The 19,833-nt window shown below is 49.4% G+C and overlaps 1 protein-coding gene across 5 annotated transcripts in view; it reads right to left on the minus strand.

The window, feature by feature from the left end:
- ACTN1 (actinin, alpha 1) overlaps window positions 1–19,833 on the minus strand; it is a 114,954-nt gene that overhangs the window by 43,490 nt on the left and 51,631 nt on the right. For all 5 annotated transcript variants that reach the window (XM_012000879.1, XM_012000876.1, XM_012000878.1 and 2 more), the window contains exons 2-6: window positions 16,481–16,595; window positions 11,925–12,044; window positions 3,553–3,639; window positions 1,360–1,447; window positions 727–805 (exon numbers count right to left, since the gene is read on the minus strand). In XM_012000879.1, coding sequence (XP_011856269.1) covers window positions 727–805; window positions 1,360–1,447; window positions 3,553–3,639; window positions 11,925–12,044; window positions 16,481–16,595 — 489 coding nt within the window. The remainder of the gene's footprint in view (window positions 1–726; window positions 806–1,359; window positions 1,448–3,552; window positions 3,640–11,924; window positions 12,045–16,480; window positions 16,596–19,833) is intronic.

The raw sequence follows: 19,833 nt of genomic DNA on the forward strand, positions 1-19,833 counted from the left end.
GTCCAGGAGGGAACCTGGAGAGTGTGGTCAGAGGGTCCAGGAGGGAACCTGGAGAGTGTGGGCAGAGGGTCCAGGAGGGAACCTGGAGAGTGTGGGCAGAGGGTCCAGGACAGGTTTCTCCAAGGTCCAGGGCAATGTCATCCAACCAGCTCAGACACTGAGAACCACCACGAGGCTAGAAACACAGCTCCCACTCCCACATCTGTCCCCACTCCACACATCCACTCAAGAAAAATCACTGCAGCTTCATGCTGAAGGCAGGAGTGAAACCAAAAGAAAATCCCCTAGCCAAACTTCAGCAATAAAGGAAACCAAATCCATGGATAGGATAAGCTGCCCAGGAGCACAGGAAGTCAAGGACAAGGCGGGGATGAACTGTCTCTTAGAATATGTGTTTCCTCTTTACAAGTCCCGGAAAAACAGAAAGGAGAAACGTCATGTACCATTCCATCCCTCTGACCAAGCTGCTGCCGCAGCTGTGATATTTTTCCTGGTGGGCTGTGTATGTGTGCAAGAACACACACACCACGCACAAGGCTAATGAAGTTGCCCTAACAGGGAAGGTGTTTTTCTCTTCACTTTCAGTTGGAGCTCTGTCTGGCTATTCTAAGAGGCCAACACTGCTCAGGTTGGACCATGGACTGTCACAGAAAGGGTCCTAGTCCTGCTCTTTTCCCACCCCACCTGCCAGGGACCCAAAGTGGGAGGTCAGGTGGGCACACATACCTTCCGCAGCTTCCCGTAGTCAATCAGCTCGGGCCGGTGTCGGTGGATCAAGGCACAGAAGCCGAGGCCATCCTTCCAGCTGCCCGGGGAGAGAGAAGAAGGGGTAGGCTGGTAAATGAGGCTGAACAAACGGGCAGCCAAGCACTGACCAGGGCAAAGCAGGGGCCTCCTGGACTCCAGAGAAATGAACACAGAGCTTTCTGGGGCAGGAGTCAGAAGACAGGACGGGAAGGGACATTTGTTCCTGCCACAATCCCAGGCACTGGGGTCAAGACTTTGTGGCGGGGTTGGCAGGTTGAGATAAATCTGCCATATCCAGCCCTACCCCCAGTCAAGGCCTATGGCTCTGTTCCAAAGCCCTGGGCTGGGACTTCCTGGACAATTTCCTTGGGGGCGCTCCCAGTAGCAAAAGCATCAACCAAAGTTATATCAGGCAGCAGCCCTAAGACACTGCAGGGAGAAAGACGGGGCGATTCAGAGGGATGGTGACACCCCCTTCCCAAGGAAAGCTACTTCTTCCACCAACAGTCTCCACTTTGTTCTAAAGCTGAGACTGAGCCAGTCAACGGGGTCTGGGAGCTCCCGGGGGAGGCAGCCTGGTTCTGCGAGAGCCCCTCGGCCCCCAGCACTCACCTTATGTGGAAGTTCTGGATGTTGACGTTTTTGTAAGGGGCCGTCTTTCTTTGACACCACAGGAGCAGCCCTTCCTTGGCTGAAGTCTCTGTGGGGAAGGGGACGGGCAGCGAGGTCAGAGGGCTGACTCGGTGGAGGAAGGGATGCCGGCTCATGGAGGCCCCACTGTGACCCCCTGATGCCAACCCTCCTTCAGAGGGCTGAAGGAGGAGCCCTGGCCATCAAGTCTATTCCCTTGACAAAGTTTGAGAAGTTATTTGAGAAACAGAAAAAGCAAGCTGGGAAGTTTTTCAGAGCTAGTTGTGCTATACATATAAATTCTGAGATAACAGTTTTTCCAACTTCAAGAATTATCTCCCCCTACTCCTTTTATTCAAAGAAATGGTAATGATACAAAATAAGTCAGCAACCTCTATCAGGTTGAGGAGGAAGGTTTGATTGATCTGGGAAATCTACACATCCAGGGGTCTCCAGACAGGGGATCCCACAGCCTGAGGGGTGCACACAGCTGAGTGAGAAGAAAGCATTAGGACTCCTAGACAGATTTTGTTTTTAATCTAAAAAATAAAAAATAAGGTCTCCCTATATTTACTTCATGGATCAATACTGCTGCCCTGTGTGTGTGAAGGAGCCACGTGTCTGTGAGTTTAGGCAGGCAACTGAGGGGACTCACGGAGCTCCCAGCACAGAAGAAAGACTGCAAACCACATTACCCCCCGATATGCTTTGGCTGTGTCCCCACCCAAATCTCATCTTGAATTGTAGCTCCCATAATTCCCATGTGTTGTGGGAGGGACCCAGTGGGAGATAATTGAGTGGTGGGTGTGTTCTCATGGTAGCGAATAAGTCTCACGAGATCTGACGGTTTTCTAAGGGGAAACCCCTTTCCCTTGGCTCTCATTCTCTGCCTGCTGCCATGTAAAAGGTCCCTTTGCTCTTCCTTGCCTTCCGCCATGATTGTGAGGCCTCCCCAGCCATGTGGAACTGTGAGTTCATTACACTTCTTTTTCTTTATAAATTACCCAGTCTCGGGTATGTCTTTACCAGCAGCGTGAAAACTGACTAATATACTCCTGTGTTCATGCCTGTGAATTGGAGGTTAAGGTACTCAGTGAACTGGGTTCATGAATGATCTCATTTATTTTCAATGCACAAAATGGACTTTAAAATGACATTCAAGGGTTCCTACAAAGACCATAACCACCTAAGCAAAAGCAGACAATTTAAAAATTGGCAAAGTTAGTGCTTCTACTTAGCTTAAGCTCTTCGTCAGCTAAATCATAAGAGTAACACAATGATGACTTCAAAGCTGACAGGAAGTCCACCCAAAAGAATCAAAATCATCAAGAAGGCTATTTGAGAAATGGATTTACTTCCACTGTCATTAACAAGAACCACACGCCAGGTGACTACTATGACCCTCTTTCCAACCACTTCAACCCTAAATACCAAGTACCCATAAACTGAACTTGGACCCCTGCATTGCTGTATCACAGAGTGTCAAACCAACATCTCCATCACAAAGTAACTGAATTGAATCCACGTTGTTTTTATTAAGAAATTCCTTTGACTAAAAATGTTTATGATGTCTATGGCATTAAAACAAACATTTTAAAAATATTATCTCCATCTCATCTTGTAAAAGTTTGTTTCAGTATGTGTGTTTTATCATACGCACAGCAATACACAAATATTATGCAAGATAAATACATGCATAGCAGACATAAAGCTCAAAAACTGCCCGAGTATGGAACCAAATGTAGAGATCACTTCTCCAGACCGTGACGGCCCTTGTAGATCTGTGAAGTGGTCACTAGAGGGTGCTAGGGGAGCAGAGTAGAAGACGGGGTTAGCACCCCTCCTGGCACTTCCTCCCAGCGGCATTTCCCCACCCTTTCAGATGAACGACCCAAGAGCCAGGTGGGTTTTCCAATATACTTCCCCGTGGCAGCCTTGGGCTTTCCCAAAGTGGGGAGTTTCCCTGGGGCCAACACACCTATGATAATCAGAATGGCAAATAGTTCTTTTTTCTACATTGACTGGAAGAGAGGGCTGATGCCCAATAAATGAGCAAGAAGCCTAGGACACGGCCCCTGATGAATGTCCATTGCCCTGGGTGCAGGAGTTCTCCAGGCTAAGCCCAGGGAGGGAGGCGGGGTGGTGATGGCAGGATGGAACAAAGCGGAAACCCACCTTCCACGGAGATGTCCTGGATGGCAAAGCGCAGGATGATGGTCCAGATCATGCCCAGGGTCATCTTCACATTCCCATCCACGATTTCTACAGAAACAGCAGCACCACGCATCAGAAAGGGCCTCGGCGGGGACAGAATTAACACTCCCTCAGTACCCACAGCACTCCATGCCCCATACTAGGAATCAAAGACTCCAGAGCTCTACTTCTAGAGGGAAACCGGATTTCTGCTTGTTTGTTTTTGAGACAGGGTTTTCGCTCTGTCACCAAGCTAGACTGCAGTGGCGCAATCATGGCTCACTGCAGCCTCCAAATCCTGGGCTCAAGCAATCCTCCCATCTCAGCTTCCTGGGTAGCTGGAACTACAGATAGGCCACCACTCTCGGCTAATTTTTTCATTTTTTGTAGAGACAGGGTCTTATGATATTGCCCAGGCTGGTCTCAAACTCCTGGGTTCAAATGATCCTCCCACCTTAGCCTCCCAAAGTGCTGGAATTACAGGCATGAGCTACCATGTCTGGCCTGGATGTTTCTTAAAGTTAATGCATAAACTGTGACAGGCGCTGGAAGAGAAGTCTATTTGGGGCACCAAAAAAAGGTGTAATCAATCCTAATTGGAGACAGTGGGTACATCGGGGAAGGCCACAGAGAAAGGGGCATTTGAAATCCTGATCTGTGTCCCCAGTTGATGAAGAAGAAGAGAGGATTTCTAAACAATCACAAATGTTCTGGCAATTCTGTGAGCTGGGGCTGTCTGGGCAATCACAGCTCTCAAAATAGCCACCCACATGTGGAAAAACCAGTGGAATCAAGAGACAGTCACAAACTTAAAGTTTGCCATTTTGAACCATCCACTGACTCAACCTCACAATGCCATCAGTTTGGGTATTAAAACAGATTTAAAAAAAAAAAATCAAACAACAGCTTCAAGATCACAGCTAACAGATAACCCACTATATTTAGTCTAAGCAGCACCTTTTAGAGTTTTAGAATCTACAAGTTCTATGAAGTAGATTTTCTCTTTTTTTCTGTACCAGGCCTAATGGCAGGGAATACAACATAAATAAGCCCTATTTTAAGGAGCCCAATACAAGGAGCCATTTATGGTCTTGTGGTTGAACAAGTGATACTCAAGTGTACATTCCACACCCCTCACCACCTGCATCCAGACCAGGAGATAGTAATCTGGCCCATGGTAAGACACGCTCAGTTAAGAGTAAGGTACCCAAAGAATATCTTATTTTTTTCCCACCTACAGCATTAATTTTAGGGGAGACCCAATAGAACCATGAGAAGGATCCATTTCTAGGGAGTCTGACCCTACTAAGATTTGCATCCCACAAACCCTGAAACAAGAGTGGATTTCCATTAAGGACAGTATACCCTGACATCTTAGCCCCTTTCCCAAAAGTGAAGGCAAAACCGTATGCTGCTCCATGACCAGCAGGTTGTAGTCCATGGAGCGGTGCTTGGCCACAGCCACTTCCCAGGGGCAGAGCAGTTAACCCACCGAGTCTTCATGGGATGCTGAGCAAAGGAAGAAGTGTCCACTTTGGACATGGAATAGGATGTAACCCTTCTTGCAAACAGGGAAGTAAAAATGCCCTTCCCAGAGCCCCAGACACCAGGGGAGCACAGTCCCACATCCAAGCACTTGAGTTGGGGAGAAACAGAGAGCTGTAGCAGCATGCAACCCTTTTTGCTACTAAGCAACACAGCCAGCCAGCATTTTGCAGTCCACATTGTGGGGAGGCAGAGCTACTCTTTAAGAATCAGTTCATAGACTCGGCAGTGGCTCAAGTCTGTACTCCCAACACTTTGGGAGGCCAAGACAGATGCATTGCTTGAACCCAGGTGTTCAAGACCAGCCTGGGCAACATGACAAAACCCCATCTCTACAAAAATACAAAAATTAAATAGGTATGGTAGTGCCTGTAGTCCCAGCTATTCAGACTTAAGTGGGAGGATTGCTTGAGCCAAGGCAGAGGCTGCAGTGAGCTGTGATCGCACTACTGCACTCCATCCAGGGCAACAAAGCAAGACCCTCTCTCAAAAAAAAATAAGATAAAACAAAAAAGTAAAGGAACCGGCTCATAAAGCTTTGATATTTTTTAAAAAGCACTTTCATTTGTGATTTCTAATGGTTTAAAGAGTTCATCTAAATTGAAAAGACAAAAAACCATAAAATAAGCAAAAGACAAAAAACCATAAAACATGAAATACAAATAATCAATTCATAAGAATGTTCAATCTCACTTATAATCAAAGAAATAAGATCACCTTCCCATGCTATTAAATTAGCAAACTTAACAAACAAAGTTAGGCTGTGTGAAGTAGCTCATGCCTGTAACCCTAGCACTTTGGGAGGCCAAGGTAGGAGGATCGCTTGAGCCCAGGAGTTCAAGACCAGCCTGGGCAACATAGGAGACCTTGCCTCTACAAAAAAATGAAAAAAGTAGCCAGGTGCAGTGGTGCATACCTGTAGTCCTAGCTTCTTGGGAGGCTGAGGCAGGAGGACTGGGGATTGAGCCCAGGAGCTCAAGGTTGCAGTGAGCTGTGATAGCACCGCTGCACTCCAACCTGCGTGACAAGTCAAGACCCTGTCTCTTAAAAACAAAAACAAAAACAAAAACAAAACCCAAAAAAACCCAAAGTTGAAAAACCACATGCCTTGATGTCAGCAAGGCTACCACATTAGAAGTGTAAATTGGTTTAAAAAACAATAATAATAATTTCTGGGAAACTAATCAATTAATCTGGGAAATAATTTGGCCACAAGGAGTATGCATCTTAAAGTTGCTCAACTTTTTGGTAGTAAAATTCTATCTCTAGGAATCTATCCCTAGTCAATGAAAGGAAATGCAGAGTAAGGTTTCTGTATGAATGCACTTGCTGCAAGGCTATATTTATCACAGCCCCGTACTAGAAACCTCGCAAATGTACACAGTACACAGAATGACCAAGTAAATCCCCAGACCCCATATCACCCTCTGCTAAAACCTCCACAGCTTCCCACCTCCCTGAGAGTCAAAGCCAGTGGCCAGCAAGGCCCTCGTAGTCTGGCCGCCTGGGCCTCTGGTTCCCCTTCTTCCCCCTGCTCTTCCTTCCCCTCCCCGCCTGCTCAGGTCTCCCTGCAGCTCCCCATCCCTAGATACCTACATGGCTTATCCCTGCCTCCTGCCAGTTTCACTCACATACCCTCTTCTCATGGACACCTCCCTTGACCACCCAAGTTCCTCCCTGCTTTGGTTTTCTCCATCTGACAGGTGTACATGCATATTTTCTCTCTTTCCCCTCTAGAACGTAAGCCCCTTGAGGGTAAGAATACTTCCTTCTTTGCATCATTGCTTAGAGTCCAGTATGAAGCCTGGCACAGGGAAAGCCCCCATCAGCATCTGCTGAGTGAATGAATGGGTGAACAAACACTAACCACAAGTGGGGGTATGGGCAGAGCTAACACTGGCCTGGGCCCCCTGAGAACACAATGGGCCTCAGTCTCTTCCAGGGCAGGGCCCAGGCCTGGGATAAAGTACGACAAACAGATGATGAGGCCAGGCGCGGTGGCTCACACCTGTAATCCCAACACTTTGGGAGGCCAAGGTGGGACAGATCACTTGAGGTCAGGAGTTCAAGACCAGCCTGGCCAACATGGTGAAACCCCGTCTCTACTAAAACAGAAATCAGGCAGATGTGGTGGCACATGCCTGTAATCCCAGCTACTCATGGGGCTGAGGCAGGAGAATCGCTTGATTCTGGGAGGGGGAGGTTGCAGTGAGCTGAGCATGCCACTGCACTCCAGTCTGAGCAACAGAGCAAGACTCGTCGCGAAAATAAAACAAAACAAAAAAGACAATGAATGCAGCCATTAACGATTACATCATGAGTGCTTAATAACTTAGAAAAATTGTTCAACATGGGAAACGGGAAAAGCAGGTAAAAAATTTCATAAACAGTGTTTAAAATATAAGGGGAAAAATTTTTAAGCCTAGAAAAAAGCTCTGGCGGTAATCCCATGGTTTGGCCTTCCTAGAGGTGGGACTGCAATGCTAGCCCTCCCCTCGTTCCCCACATGCTGCCCCACTCTGTCACGGCCAAACTGCAGGGACTCCCGCTGGCCCTGACCTCAGTGCCCGCGGATCTGCCATCTTGGAGCCCTCCTGGAGGGACAGAGAGAGGCAGGTGGCTTCTTTCTTGGGTCTTGCCTACTTATCCTCTTCTTCCCCAGAAACTCCCCAGAGAATTTTGCTTACTGAATTCTCATTTACACCAAAGACATAGTTTCACTCCAGAAAACAGGCGCCAAGCACGAGCACAGAGAGTAGGGTGTGCTTAATTAGCAGCCCATGTATGCCCAGCCCCAGTTCCCACCTGACTCCCATCCCATTCACTCTCCTTCCCCTTCCCTGGCATGGCAGGTCCTGTATTCCAGGCCTCCGGCTTCTCAACGTTTGCAGCAGGGATGCCCCATCTCGCAGGCAGCTTTGTGACAGGGACTGCTTGGAAGGTTGGGCCCAAAGGGAGGGTTCCAAGGTCACAACTGGGCTTCGTGGGAAAAATCTTGATGACAGATTAACAGCGTCTGCCCTTCCTGGTCTACGGCGAGCTATGAAGCTGCTCGCATCGCCTGCTTACTGGGAACCTGTTTCTCCCTCCTTCTCCCTCCAGAGACACCGTCATCTGTTCAGTATTCAGATGGCAGAATGAATGCTGCAGAAATTCCATGTGACAGAAACTAGAACCCCAGGGGCCACCACCTCCCAGACCAATGCTGTGGTATGGCACCCATGGCCCCCTCCATCCTAAAGATACATGCTACCTCACTGAGACCACCTCCATGCTCACAGCACCCAAACCCTCAGGCTCTACCTGCCCAAAGACCTTCAAATACAAAATCCTTTTTGAGTTCCTTCCCCTGGTTAACTACATTCCAACCACTCACCCAGGCCAAGTCCCAGTTCCATGAAGTCTACCCATTCTAGAACCAAGTATCGTAAGGGAGACCTTAAGGATGTGCTCCAACCTCTCCCTGATGTGTGGAAGTTCCTTGTCTCCAGCCTCCATGTGCACACCTTCAGGGACAGGACACTCATGACCCTCCCAGAGCCCCGGTTCCATTTCCCAAGGCTCTGCATGTTATCCAGAGTCCACCTACCCACAGAGTACCTATTCTGGGCCTGCTTCTGCCCTTCGGAGTCAGCCAGAGGTCTTAGTCCTTGCACTGCATGATAATCCTTCAAAGACTTTGGCGGGGGGCTCAGGGGTGTCCCTGCTGGGCCTGGTCTCCACAGTCACAGCCTTCAGCAGCCCAGGATGGACAACCTGCAACATTCCCCTGCCCCCCTTCCAGGAGAGTTCGTTCCAGGCGATCTGCCCATCACCTTTTATTTATAATCTACATCAATAAACTCCATTTCACTTTTAAAAGCCCACAAAATGCTATTTGCTGCCTCATCTAGTTTCTTGGTTTAGCAGAGCGGCCACTGTGGCATGATCCTAGTGCTCAGCCGGATGGGAGCGGATGATTTCAGACCTGGAAGCCGCAGCTGAAAACACTGGCTCCTCAGGGCAGGGAGAAGGTAAAGAATATCTCATTTTAAAGGAGGCTTTTTGGCTGGGCGAGGGGGCTCATGCCTGTAATCCCAACACTTTGGGAGGCTGAGGCAGGTGGATCATTTGAGGTCAGGAGTTCACGACCAGCCTGGCCAACATGGTGAAACCCCATCTGTACTAAAAATACAAAAATTAGCCAGGCGTGGTGGCGCGAACCTGTAATCCCAGCTACTTGGGAGGCTGAAGCAGAAGAATCACTTGAGCCTGGGAGGTAGAGGTTGCAGTGAGCCAAGATCGCGCCATTGCAACTCTAGTCTGGGTGACAAAGTGAGACCCTGTCTCAAAAAACAAAAAATAAAGGAGCCTTTTCAAAATATTGAGAGAAGCTAGGCCTGTGTCAAAGGAAAAGGGAAAACCGAGGCCGCCAGGTGAATCACCTTCCCAGCACAGCAGCGGCAGTGAGATGAGAGTTCACGCCAGTGTTCCTCTCACTCCTCACCCCTGAGGCCAGCACGGCAGGGGCAGGCTAGATCTGCCATCTCATTACTGAAGATAATTCCATGTGAAAGTTCTGTCCTGGGACCCGACCCGGGGAGGCAGCGCTGAGAGGAAGAGGGAGGCCTCAGCTCTGGAGCCTAACCCTGGGTTTAACCCTGGATCTGCCACATAGAAGCAGTCTGGCTCAGAGCCTGGGCTCAACTGACGACACTCTTCCATTCTAGCAACTTTTCTGAGCCTCAGTTTCCTTAACTGTAAAACGTGGCTGGTGATACCCATCCTACGAGTCCATCGTGACGGTAGCAGGAGATGGCCCCTGTAAAGCATCCTGTCTGGCAACACAGAGCTGGCACTCGGTGAGTGCTACTCTCTTCCACCTTCCCCTTCCCTGCCCTCCTCCCCCGCTTTGGAAGAGGCTTTAAAGAAAAAACAAGTTGTTTTTAAAAATTCAGTTGCCAAATTTTTCTTTTCAAAAAATCTGGATTTCTGGCTTCTTTTGAAAAACCGGAAGATCTAGCAGCACCGGATCCACACAGCGGCAATTTCTTACATCCACAAGGTGCCCATCCCGCTTAGGACAGGATTCTGCAGCTCGCCACAGCCCCTACCCACCCCTGCCACTGACCCCTGAACCACTTCAGAAATTCCCTACACTCCCCTGCCCCGGGGGCATCTGAGCCTGCACCAACCACCTGGGTGACTGTCTTTGGCCTCCCACGCCTGCTTAGTTATAACTTTTTCTGCCAAGTCTTGAATTGCTCCCTAATAAAACAAACTGTTCTTTTCTTATAAGGCAGAGAACATCTTCCTAATCACAAAGCAGAGTATACTGCTATATGTAAATCCTTTGAACATTTATTGAGCACCTACTGTGTGCATCATGCTGCTAGGAGCTGGGGCCACAGGATGTAGAAACCATGCTTTCTGCCTTTGGGAAGCTCATAGCTGGTGGGGGAGATGCTGGAATCCACAAGGCACCTCCCGTGACCACCTTGGGCACGGGCCTGAATTCCAGATAAGGCCAGAGGTGAGCAAATTTTTTCTGTAGAGGGCCTGATAACAAATGTTTCTGGCTCTGTGGTCCATACAATCTCTGTAGCAACTACTCAACACTGCCATTGAAGCACAAAAGCCACTGATGATACATTAACACGGGTGTGCTGTGTTCCAATATTTCCAAAAATCCGAGTCAGCTGGACTTGACCCCACGCACTGCAGTTTGCTGAGCCTGTGTTAAAAGTTCTCCATTTGATGTATCAACAAAATATCCCTCCATTTCTAGAAGAGAGGGGACTGTGAGCTTCAACCAGAGAAGAGGTCTGCTCCTATGGACCTATCAGGAGCAAGACCCCTGCCCCCTCCAAGGAAAGGCCACTCTCTGAGGGCATTTCTCTGGCGTCAGAAAGACCTGCGGTTGAGTTCCGGCTTTGCCATTTATTGACGGCAGAACCTTAAGGAAGTAACGTAATCTCTTTAAGCATCTGTTTTCTTATGGCAAAATTGGGAGAATTAATTATGAGAGCTACCTCATAGGGTTGTTGGAGGATTAAGTATATGCCACAGAGTGAGCAATCCACTCTCACAGCCAGGGTGTGTCTCAAATGAGTGAGATTCGTTCGTTTTCAGGTCTCTGACCTCACGCAGCAGGTGCCCCATAAATACTTGCTAAATCCACGGTCACAGGACTGAAGGGGCCTGGATAGAATAGCTTCTGCCTGCTCTAAACGACCAACTCTCAATTCTTCAGAGCCGCCACCACACACACAAGAAATTACACTATCTTCTTTTAATCATTAAGGACATCCTAGTGATAGCTTTTTTGGGAAGTGTTTCTAAGTAAAAGTGAAAGAGTTAGGAAGCTACACTGCAGGGAAATGCTATTAAAAATGTTCCTACGGACTTCAGTCTTGCCAGGACCCCGGGGGAGTCTCGGGGCAGCCTCCGGCCTCCACCAGCCTGCGTCTGCACACCCTTTCCAGCCCACACACAAACCCTCTGCTCCAGGCAATGCTGTGCAGTCAGGCCTGTGGACAGGGGAGGGGGCATGCCACACACACAGAACTCCACAGAGCAAGGACGTGGCTAAGCTGGTGCAGGCATGGGAACAGGGGTCTGAGTCCTTGGTTTTGGGCAGCGCTGAGACCAGAAAAGCGCTGTTGCAATACAAAGCACCCACAGGCGACCAGATGGAGGTGTTGGGGACCCACTGCCCAATGCCCCCAAGTGATGCAGGGCCCAGGAGGCAGCTCAAAAAAGGCTGAGAGAACCAGGGGGGACAAAGAAAATCAGACTCCTTGGGGCCACCAGAGGCAGGCCTTACTCACCTTCGGCTCCGATGGACACCAGTTTGACACCTTTGCTGGCTATGAAATCCAGGGCCTTGTTGACGTTGGAGATCTTGTGCACCCTCATCTTGCCTCGCTCTGGCTTGGCCAAGCGTTCACCTGTTTGGATCAAGAGGGAGGAAAAGGAAGGTGAGATGCTATGAGCCAGGGGCCACAGCTACTATCACTACACCCTCATCCAAGGCACAGCTTAGCTAGGCAGGAGCGTGTGCATGTGTGCACGTGTGTGTGTGCTCACACGCCGCTCAGGGGCTGGAGAATGTCACCCTGGCAGGGAATGGAGGGAGAATCTACCCTGCCTCTTCTTTCTTCCGCTTCTCAGGTCCAAACCTGCTTGCATCCACTCAACATTTATTTATCAAGCCCCTATGCATGCCAGGGATTTGGCTGGGTGCTAGGAATAGGGAGGTGAACAAAACAGTTTCTTGCCTTTATGTAATTATAGTCCAGTAGGAGAGACAGACCTTAAACAGAGAAACACAAATAAATATATACAATGAACATATACAAAGAAAGATCCATGCTCTTCAAAAGAGGAGGAGGAAGAGGAAGGAGGAACTGAGGATTGGTCAGGAAGGTCTGAGTCTTTGCAGCCAGGCAAAGAAAGCAAGGAATGACGATCAAGGCAGAAGGAATAGTACATGCAAAGGCCCTGAACTCCTTTCTAGCCTTCCCTGTGCCCTGGGAGCAGGGTATAGGTTACTCAAGTATGAACTTCCCTGGTATTTAAATGGGCTGCCTATAGCAGAACTGCAGTTCTTGTCCTGTTATGCTGCCTCCCATGGGCACCCACGGCTCAGCTCCAGGTCAACCCTCCACCCCCACCTCCAGACTCCACACAGTAGCTTCTGCTGCTCAGGTTTCAAGGTCAGAACCTTCAAGAAAATAGAGGTAGAGGAGCTGGCTCTCCAAATACCCCCATTAAGAGTGCTTTTATCCCAGAACAACGAGCATCCAGGAGCCTCTGAGAATTTTCTAAGTGCAGCATGTGGCCATACCTAGGAAAGGGGTACATAGCTTTCAGGGTCTCTAAGGGGCCAAGGACCCCAAAAGGCTGAGACCCACCATCGCAGAGCCTGGAACTCAGGCCCCTTGTGCCTGCCCTGATCTCCCGACCAGCCCCACTGTCTCCCCAGCAGGCCGACAGTCTGGCTGTGAGAGCTCCAGGGACCAGCCACTGGGATTCTGGGCTAGCCCACCCTGTCAGAGCAGCACCTCTCCAGGTGGCCTCCCAGCAGCCCGCTAGCTTCTGGAAGACAGCAGACTTCCTGCCACAGATGGGATCTGGCTGTCAGCTCCCAGGGAAGCACAGCTGTTTTTTAAATTAAATCAAGACTTTCCACTTGGGGCCCTCCCAAGGCTCTGGGGGCAGCCCAGCAAGGTACCCCAGCATTTCCTGTCCAGAGGAGATGGCACAGGGGCTCCCTCCCCACAGGATGGATGCAGGCAGCACCATGTCCCTCCCTGGAAGGCTGCTCCTGCTACAGCCCCAGTTCTTGGGGCCTGTCCAGCTAAGTGGAGTGCCCCAGCCATTCAGCAGCTGCGCACACTGGCCGGAAGGGGGCTTCTGCAAAGGACAGTGAAGGAGGCAAGGGTTAAACATGGGAGAACGGGAAAAGCTTCCCAGACCTGGGCCAGTGGTTCTCAACCGTCAGTCACCACAAAATCACCTGGAGAACTTGCTAATCTGTGGCTGTCCAACCCCTTTCCCCCTCTCACTAAGTTTGTGATTAGGAGGGCTGGGGTAAGGTTTGGAAATCGGCATTTTGACAAGCAATCCTGCTGATTCTGGCGTGGGTAGTCCAAGGACCACACTTTGAGAATCTCTGTAGGCAGCATCCCCTCCTTCTCCTCATCCTGGGGCATCCTACCCATCTCCAACGATGATCAGGAGAAGAAGGTACCCCAGCATTTCCTGTCCAGGGGAGAACAGATCATTTCATAGAACAGATCCTCCCCAGCCTTGGGAAAGAGACACATGCTTCACAGACACGCACAGGTTCCCCTGGGCACAGGTCAGACCCATGCAGCAGGAACACACTGGGTATCATGCAGACCAAGCCCAGCTCTGGGCACTCAGTCGTTCTAATGTTCCCAGAGCACCACCTACATGTCTGGTGCTGTTCGAAGCACCTGGGACACAGAGAGAAGATGGCCTGCCCCAAGGAGCTGTGTGGAGCAGAGAAGAAAACAAGTGAACCAAAAATGATTACACTTTGTGGTAAAAGATACGGCAGAGGAATTAATGGGGTATTAGAGGTGCTGGGGAGCTGGGCAGGGGGTGGGAGGCGGTGGTGCGGGCTGGGCACAGCCCACTCAGATTAGGGGAAAGAGGAGGGGTGAAGCCTTCTTGAAGGACACCCTCAAGCTGTGTTTTGAAGAATGATAAATAGTAAGGCCAGGTTTGTTTAAAACTGGGGAAGGGTAGTAGAGGAGGTAGGAAGCAGGGACATTCTAAAAGGCAGTTAGAGGCCGGGCACGGTGGCTCACACCTGCAATCCTAGCACTTTGGGAGGCTGAGGTGGGGATATCACCTGAGGTCAGGAGTTCAATACCAGCCTGGCTAACATGGTGGAACCCTATCTCAAAGAAAAAAAGAAAAGAGAAAAATAAATAAATAAATAAATAAATAAATAAATAAAGGCAGTTAGAAGAAAACAGTATGGTGGCTTCTCAAAAAATTAAACAGAGAATTCTCATGTAACCTAGCAATTCCACTTTGGGGAATATACCAAAAAAGAACTGAAAGAGGGATTTTAAAAGTATTGTGTACACCGTGTCCCAGCAATATTCACAATACCCAAAAGGTACAAACAACCTGAGTGTCCACCGACAGGTGAATGAACAAAATGTAGGCAGCCATTTTATATCTGTAGGGCATACACACAATGGAATATGATTCAGCCTTAAAAAGGAAAGGGATGGCGGCACATGCTCCAATACGGATGAACCGCAAAGACATTCTAGTAAGTGAAATAAACCAGTGTCACAAAGGGAAAAATACTGTATGATTCTACTCGTACAAGGTATACCTAGAGGAGTCAAATCAGAGACAAAAAGTAGAATGGTGGTTGCCAGGGGAGGGCCAGGGGGAGCGGGGAGCTAGTGTTTAACAGGTGTAGGGTGTCGATTTCAGACGGTGAGGAGCCCTGAAGATGGACAGTGGTGATGGCCGCACAACAGTGAGTGCATGCATTTAATACCACTGCACTGCAACCTTTAAAATGGCGAAAATGATACATTTTTGTTATATATTATTTAACCATATACACAGGTTTTATCTGAAAGTAGAAAAAACTACTTTTAAAAAAAAGGGCAGTTAGAGCTTGTGCAAAGGCACAGGGAACAGAAAGTGGATGTCATCTGAGGAGAGCTGCATGTTCCCCGCCCCCACCGCCAACCGGCAGAGGATCTAAGGTCTGATACCTTTTTGGGAATAGTGAGTTGAAAACAAAGCAGGTGCCAGCTCATGCAGGATTCCATAAGCTATGCTAAAGAATGTGGCCTGCAGGCTCAAAGCCCTGGAGAGGCACTGTGGGCTAAGGGCTGTGAGCAGGGAAGAGCGTGACCATATTTGGACTGACTGTCGGGCGAGCCCTCTGGCTACAGCGATGGGGGTGGACTGCCAGGAGGAGCTGGGGTAAAGGCCTTTATGGGATCATCTAGGTGAGAGTTGACACAGGCCACACTGACACCACAACAGCAGGAGTTAAAAGAAGGATTGAGAAGAAGGAATCAGAATGAACAGAACATCAGTAACAAGCTGCAAAGAAGAACTGTCTATGATCCCAGCTTGGGTGCAGAGAACAAGACTCTGGGAGGGAAAAGAGGTTTGCTAGGGCAGGAGTGACAAGCACAGAGTTTTGGACATGCTGAGAGGACCGTGTGGGACACTGGGGTGGAGACGCCCAGCGAGGTTCAGCATTTGAGAGGTGGCTCAAGGGAGAGGCCCGGGCTGGGATTAGGTCTAAGGCTCACTGGCATCAAGGTGAAGAGAAAGTGAAGACAGTAGCTAACATGGCCCAGTGTATCAACCAAGGCTAGACTCACGGGACTCCCACTCTTTACGGGATGGTAGCAGAAAGGCATTCATAAGCAGGATGAGATGTGTGTTCCAGTAGAGCTGTCCCTCCAGACATCTGGACAAACCGGGGGCTGGGGAATGGCCTGGGTCACCTGGATACAGCTAGATAAGTAGTAATGGAGCCAAGATTTGGAGACAGTCACCCATGGTTAACATTCTTGGCCACAGAATCGCACTGGGGAGGAGAAAGAACCTCAGTTCCTTCAAAGCCTCCCTTTTTTTTAACAAACAAGGATGCTGAAACAGAAAGGCAAAGCAATTTGTCCAAGGCACCTGGATGGCTGGCACCAGAACCAGAACTCAGACCCACACTCCTAGGGGGAATTCATACATGTCATCCCCAACTTGTTTCAAGAGTCCCAAAACCAGCTGCGCCCATGGACAGAGCGATGCCATGGTGTCAGGCAGCACCAATAGACAGCATCTCATCCTGGGCCAGGGTCCGCCTCACCTGAGATGACCTCCAGCAGCAGCATGAGCTTCAGGCCATCCCGGAAGTCCTCTTCGATGTTCTCAATCTGCGTCCCCGCCTTCCGGAGGTGGGAGTTACACCATGCCGTGAATGTCTGGGCAGAGAGAAGAAGGGCAAGTGGTCAGGGGACTGGTATTGTCATCCTCATTGGACAAGCTGTTTAACAGTGCCGGGGGGTGGGCGGTGGACACCTACTCAGCAGAGCCTCTCAACAGAGTTGCCCCACCATGGTCTCATTCACAGCGTCAACCAAGCACTGAGCTCCCCATAGGGCAGCAGCCGAGGGACCCTACACAGAGCCTGCTACATGGGTGGGAGCAAGCAGGATAGATGAAGCAGCAAATTTCCTTAACGTCCGCCTCCCAGCCCTCTCTCACAGACATCATGCACACCCACATTTGAAAATGCCACAATTCCCTTCTTATAAGTTACCTCTTAAGTTATAAGACTTAGTTTCAATCTTCACAGTTTTAAGACAGAGTAACCCAGAAGTAACATATTAAGCCCTGTTGATACCTTAGGGTAAATTAGTATATTAAATCATTTCATTAGCAGCCAGCTAAGAGAAAGGAGTAATAAGTTTCGCTGAGAACAGAATTCAGATGCAGGGTGTCAGGATAAGGGGGAAGAAGAGTAAGCACCCCAATGTGTATCTGTGTGTGTTTGGGGTGGGGATAGGGGCACCTTAAGCTGCAAAAGCATGAGGAGTTCCAGAAAGGGAACGTAAGGAGGTTAAATCAAAGACCATCAGCTTCATAGTTCTCTATTAAGCAGATCATGATCAGGTGAGGCAGCAACTAAGCCATCCTGTGCCAACAGCACCACCTGGTGGTTCAAACAGAAACAGGGTGTCTCAACAAACATGAGAAAAGCATGCATCTCAGTTTTACACACCTAAAACAGGTATCTCTCTCCAGTTGTCTCCAGTCTATGGCAACCAGAGAGAAGAGCTCCCTTGCTTTAGATCTAAATCATTCATTGGCAACTCCAGACTTCTCTGCACCAAATGGCACTACCAATTACATGGGGCTTACCCAACACCAGAGCCATTCACCTCTCTTCCCACCTGCCCTGCAAAATTCAAAGGGTGGGAAGAGTATCATTCATGTGATAGTAGGAACCACACTAGAAATACTCTTCCTCATGGGAAAGGTCACAGCCTCATGCTCCCCACCCCCTTCCTCCTGCCCTGGGGAACTCTGAAGTTGAACTGGCAATGAGTGGGCAGGAAGAGGGAAGAACATCACATCAGCGAGTATTAGGGGAAAAGAAATAGCTGCTTAGATTTAGAAGCAAAAGTTGAAGAGCCTGTGAGCAAGAAAGAGAACAGGGGGACAGGAGCTATCACTCCACACAGGCAGGGAGAAAGGGACAACATTATGATACCCCATGACTCTGGGCTTAATCTTTCAATCATGTCTCACTAGTAACTTACCAATACGGAATACCTGTCTCTTCCTGCAAACATATCTCCACTCTGCAGGCCAGCCTACTCCCATGATGAAGAGAAACAGCGTATTGTGCTATCCCAGAGCTTTGGGAAGACTGGCACACAAATCAGGGGTGGATGAGAGACATACACTGATTTCCAATGTCCTCTCTATCTTGCTTGGCTAACTCACTCATCTTTCAAGACTGGGTAGAGATATCACCTCCTCCAGGGAGCCTTCCTGATAGGCACCTACTATGTCTGGGCTGGACATACACCCACAGTACCCTGCATTCACCCATTATGTCTAGCCACTTGTCAGCTCCACACCCCCAGCCTGGGAGCTCCTGGAGGTAGACACTCAATGTTCACCTTCATATCCCAGAGACCCAGGGCACAGAGTCAGGGGACACAGCAGTGAACTAAACAGCAAAAGTCCTTGCCTCTGTGCAGCAAACATCCTAGTGGACATAAGAATTCTGGAGCCAGGTGAAGGAACAAGTGGGGAACTGGATGCAAAGCTGAGAGGGTCCTGGGAGATCCAACTGTACCTTGTGGGTGAGGCTGAATGCTCTCAGGGCAGAGGGTGATGGGACAAACAGGGCTCTTAGGGACCCTCTGGACACAGAAGACAGCTCGGAGGAAAGAGGATACAACAGGGGAGGGAAGCATATGTATCAAGCATCCTTCCTCCAGTGCTGGCACTGCACCTTTATCCTTTAGCCTTTATCTTTATTTTTAACTTCTTTTTATTGGTAGAAAAAATATTAAAGGATTTTTAACTCTTTAAAACAAATATAATTTATTTTGGTTTTGCACATTCCCTCCCAGCTGACACTGGTCTGCCCAGTGTCTTCAAGCTGTGCATGCACACTGGAGTGTGCGTTCACACTGGGGTGGACGGTCTTTTCTCATTTATCACCAACTTGGCCATCTCCAGCACCCAATCCCAGGCCCTCAGCACTGAACCTTCAGCCTAAGGTTTTCTATTCCCTTGAGGGGAACGGTGTCAGCCCCAGCAACTCGAACAGACGCTTTCCGGTTCAATGTGACCTGAAACACCCGGGGTCCTAGCAGGCACCGCCCTGCGCCCGCCCAGCTGGGGGCTGTAAATTCTCACTGTTTACTACCCAGTCGTGGAGGGGGTTGGGGGTGAGATAAAGGAGGAAGAGGCTGCTGTTGTAAAAAGACACTGCTTTTGAAAGAGGAAAAGCGCTGTTGAAAGCAGCCAGTCCCCTTTCCTGGAGAAGCCAGGCTTAGCCCTGGGAAACAAAACACACCTGTGTTTGCTCGGGTCTCCTGGACAAAGCACTGGAACACGGCTTTACTAAAACCCCCAACCCTCAGAGGCCCCACAGATTACTGCCTTGAAGGGGGCTCTGAGCACCTCTCAAACTGCAAAGTTTCCCCGACAAGCAGCACCCACCGCAAAGTTGAGGCAAGAGGAGGAAATGGTGGCAGTGACCCGGTGATCAACAACGTGCCCTTCGGGACGCATCAGAGCTGGGTTCCGTCCTCAGATCCACTATTTACTGGCTGTGTGACCTTCAGATTAACCTTCCTAAACTTCAGTTCCCTTTGCAGTAAAACAGGGACAGTAAGAGCGCTTCATAAAAGTTAAAAAGATTAACTCAAAAAATATCCGTAAAGAACTTGCCATTGAGTAAATGCTCAATGAACAGTGGGGAGGAGGAAGAGGACTAGCTCCCCACAATGTTCCCAGGACCAGGTCTCAGAGGACTTGCTCTTGCTCCCCTGCACTCCCACCCCCATCCTCTCCCTGCCCCCAGCCACCAAACCCTCCTGTTGTAGGTCCCACCCCACCATGCACTGTACTGTTTCCAAGATGACAACATGCAAGCTTTTTGAACCAGTGCTGGTGTGTTCGTGGGAGAGGGCTGAA

This window comes from Mandrillus leucophaeus, unplaced genomic scaffold, assembly GCF_000951045.1.
Source record: "Mandrillus leucophaeus isolate KB7577 unplaced genomic scaffold, Mleu.le_1.0 Scaffold641, whole genome shotgun sequence".
NCBI classification, from domain to species: Eukaryota; Metazoa; Chordata; class Mammalia; order Primates; family Cercopithecidae; genus Mandrillus; species Mandrillus leucophaeus.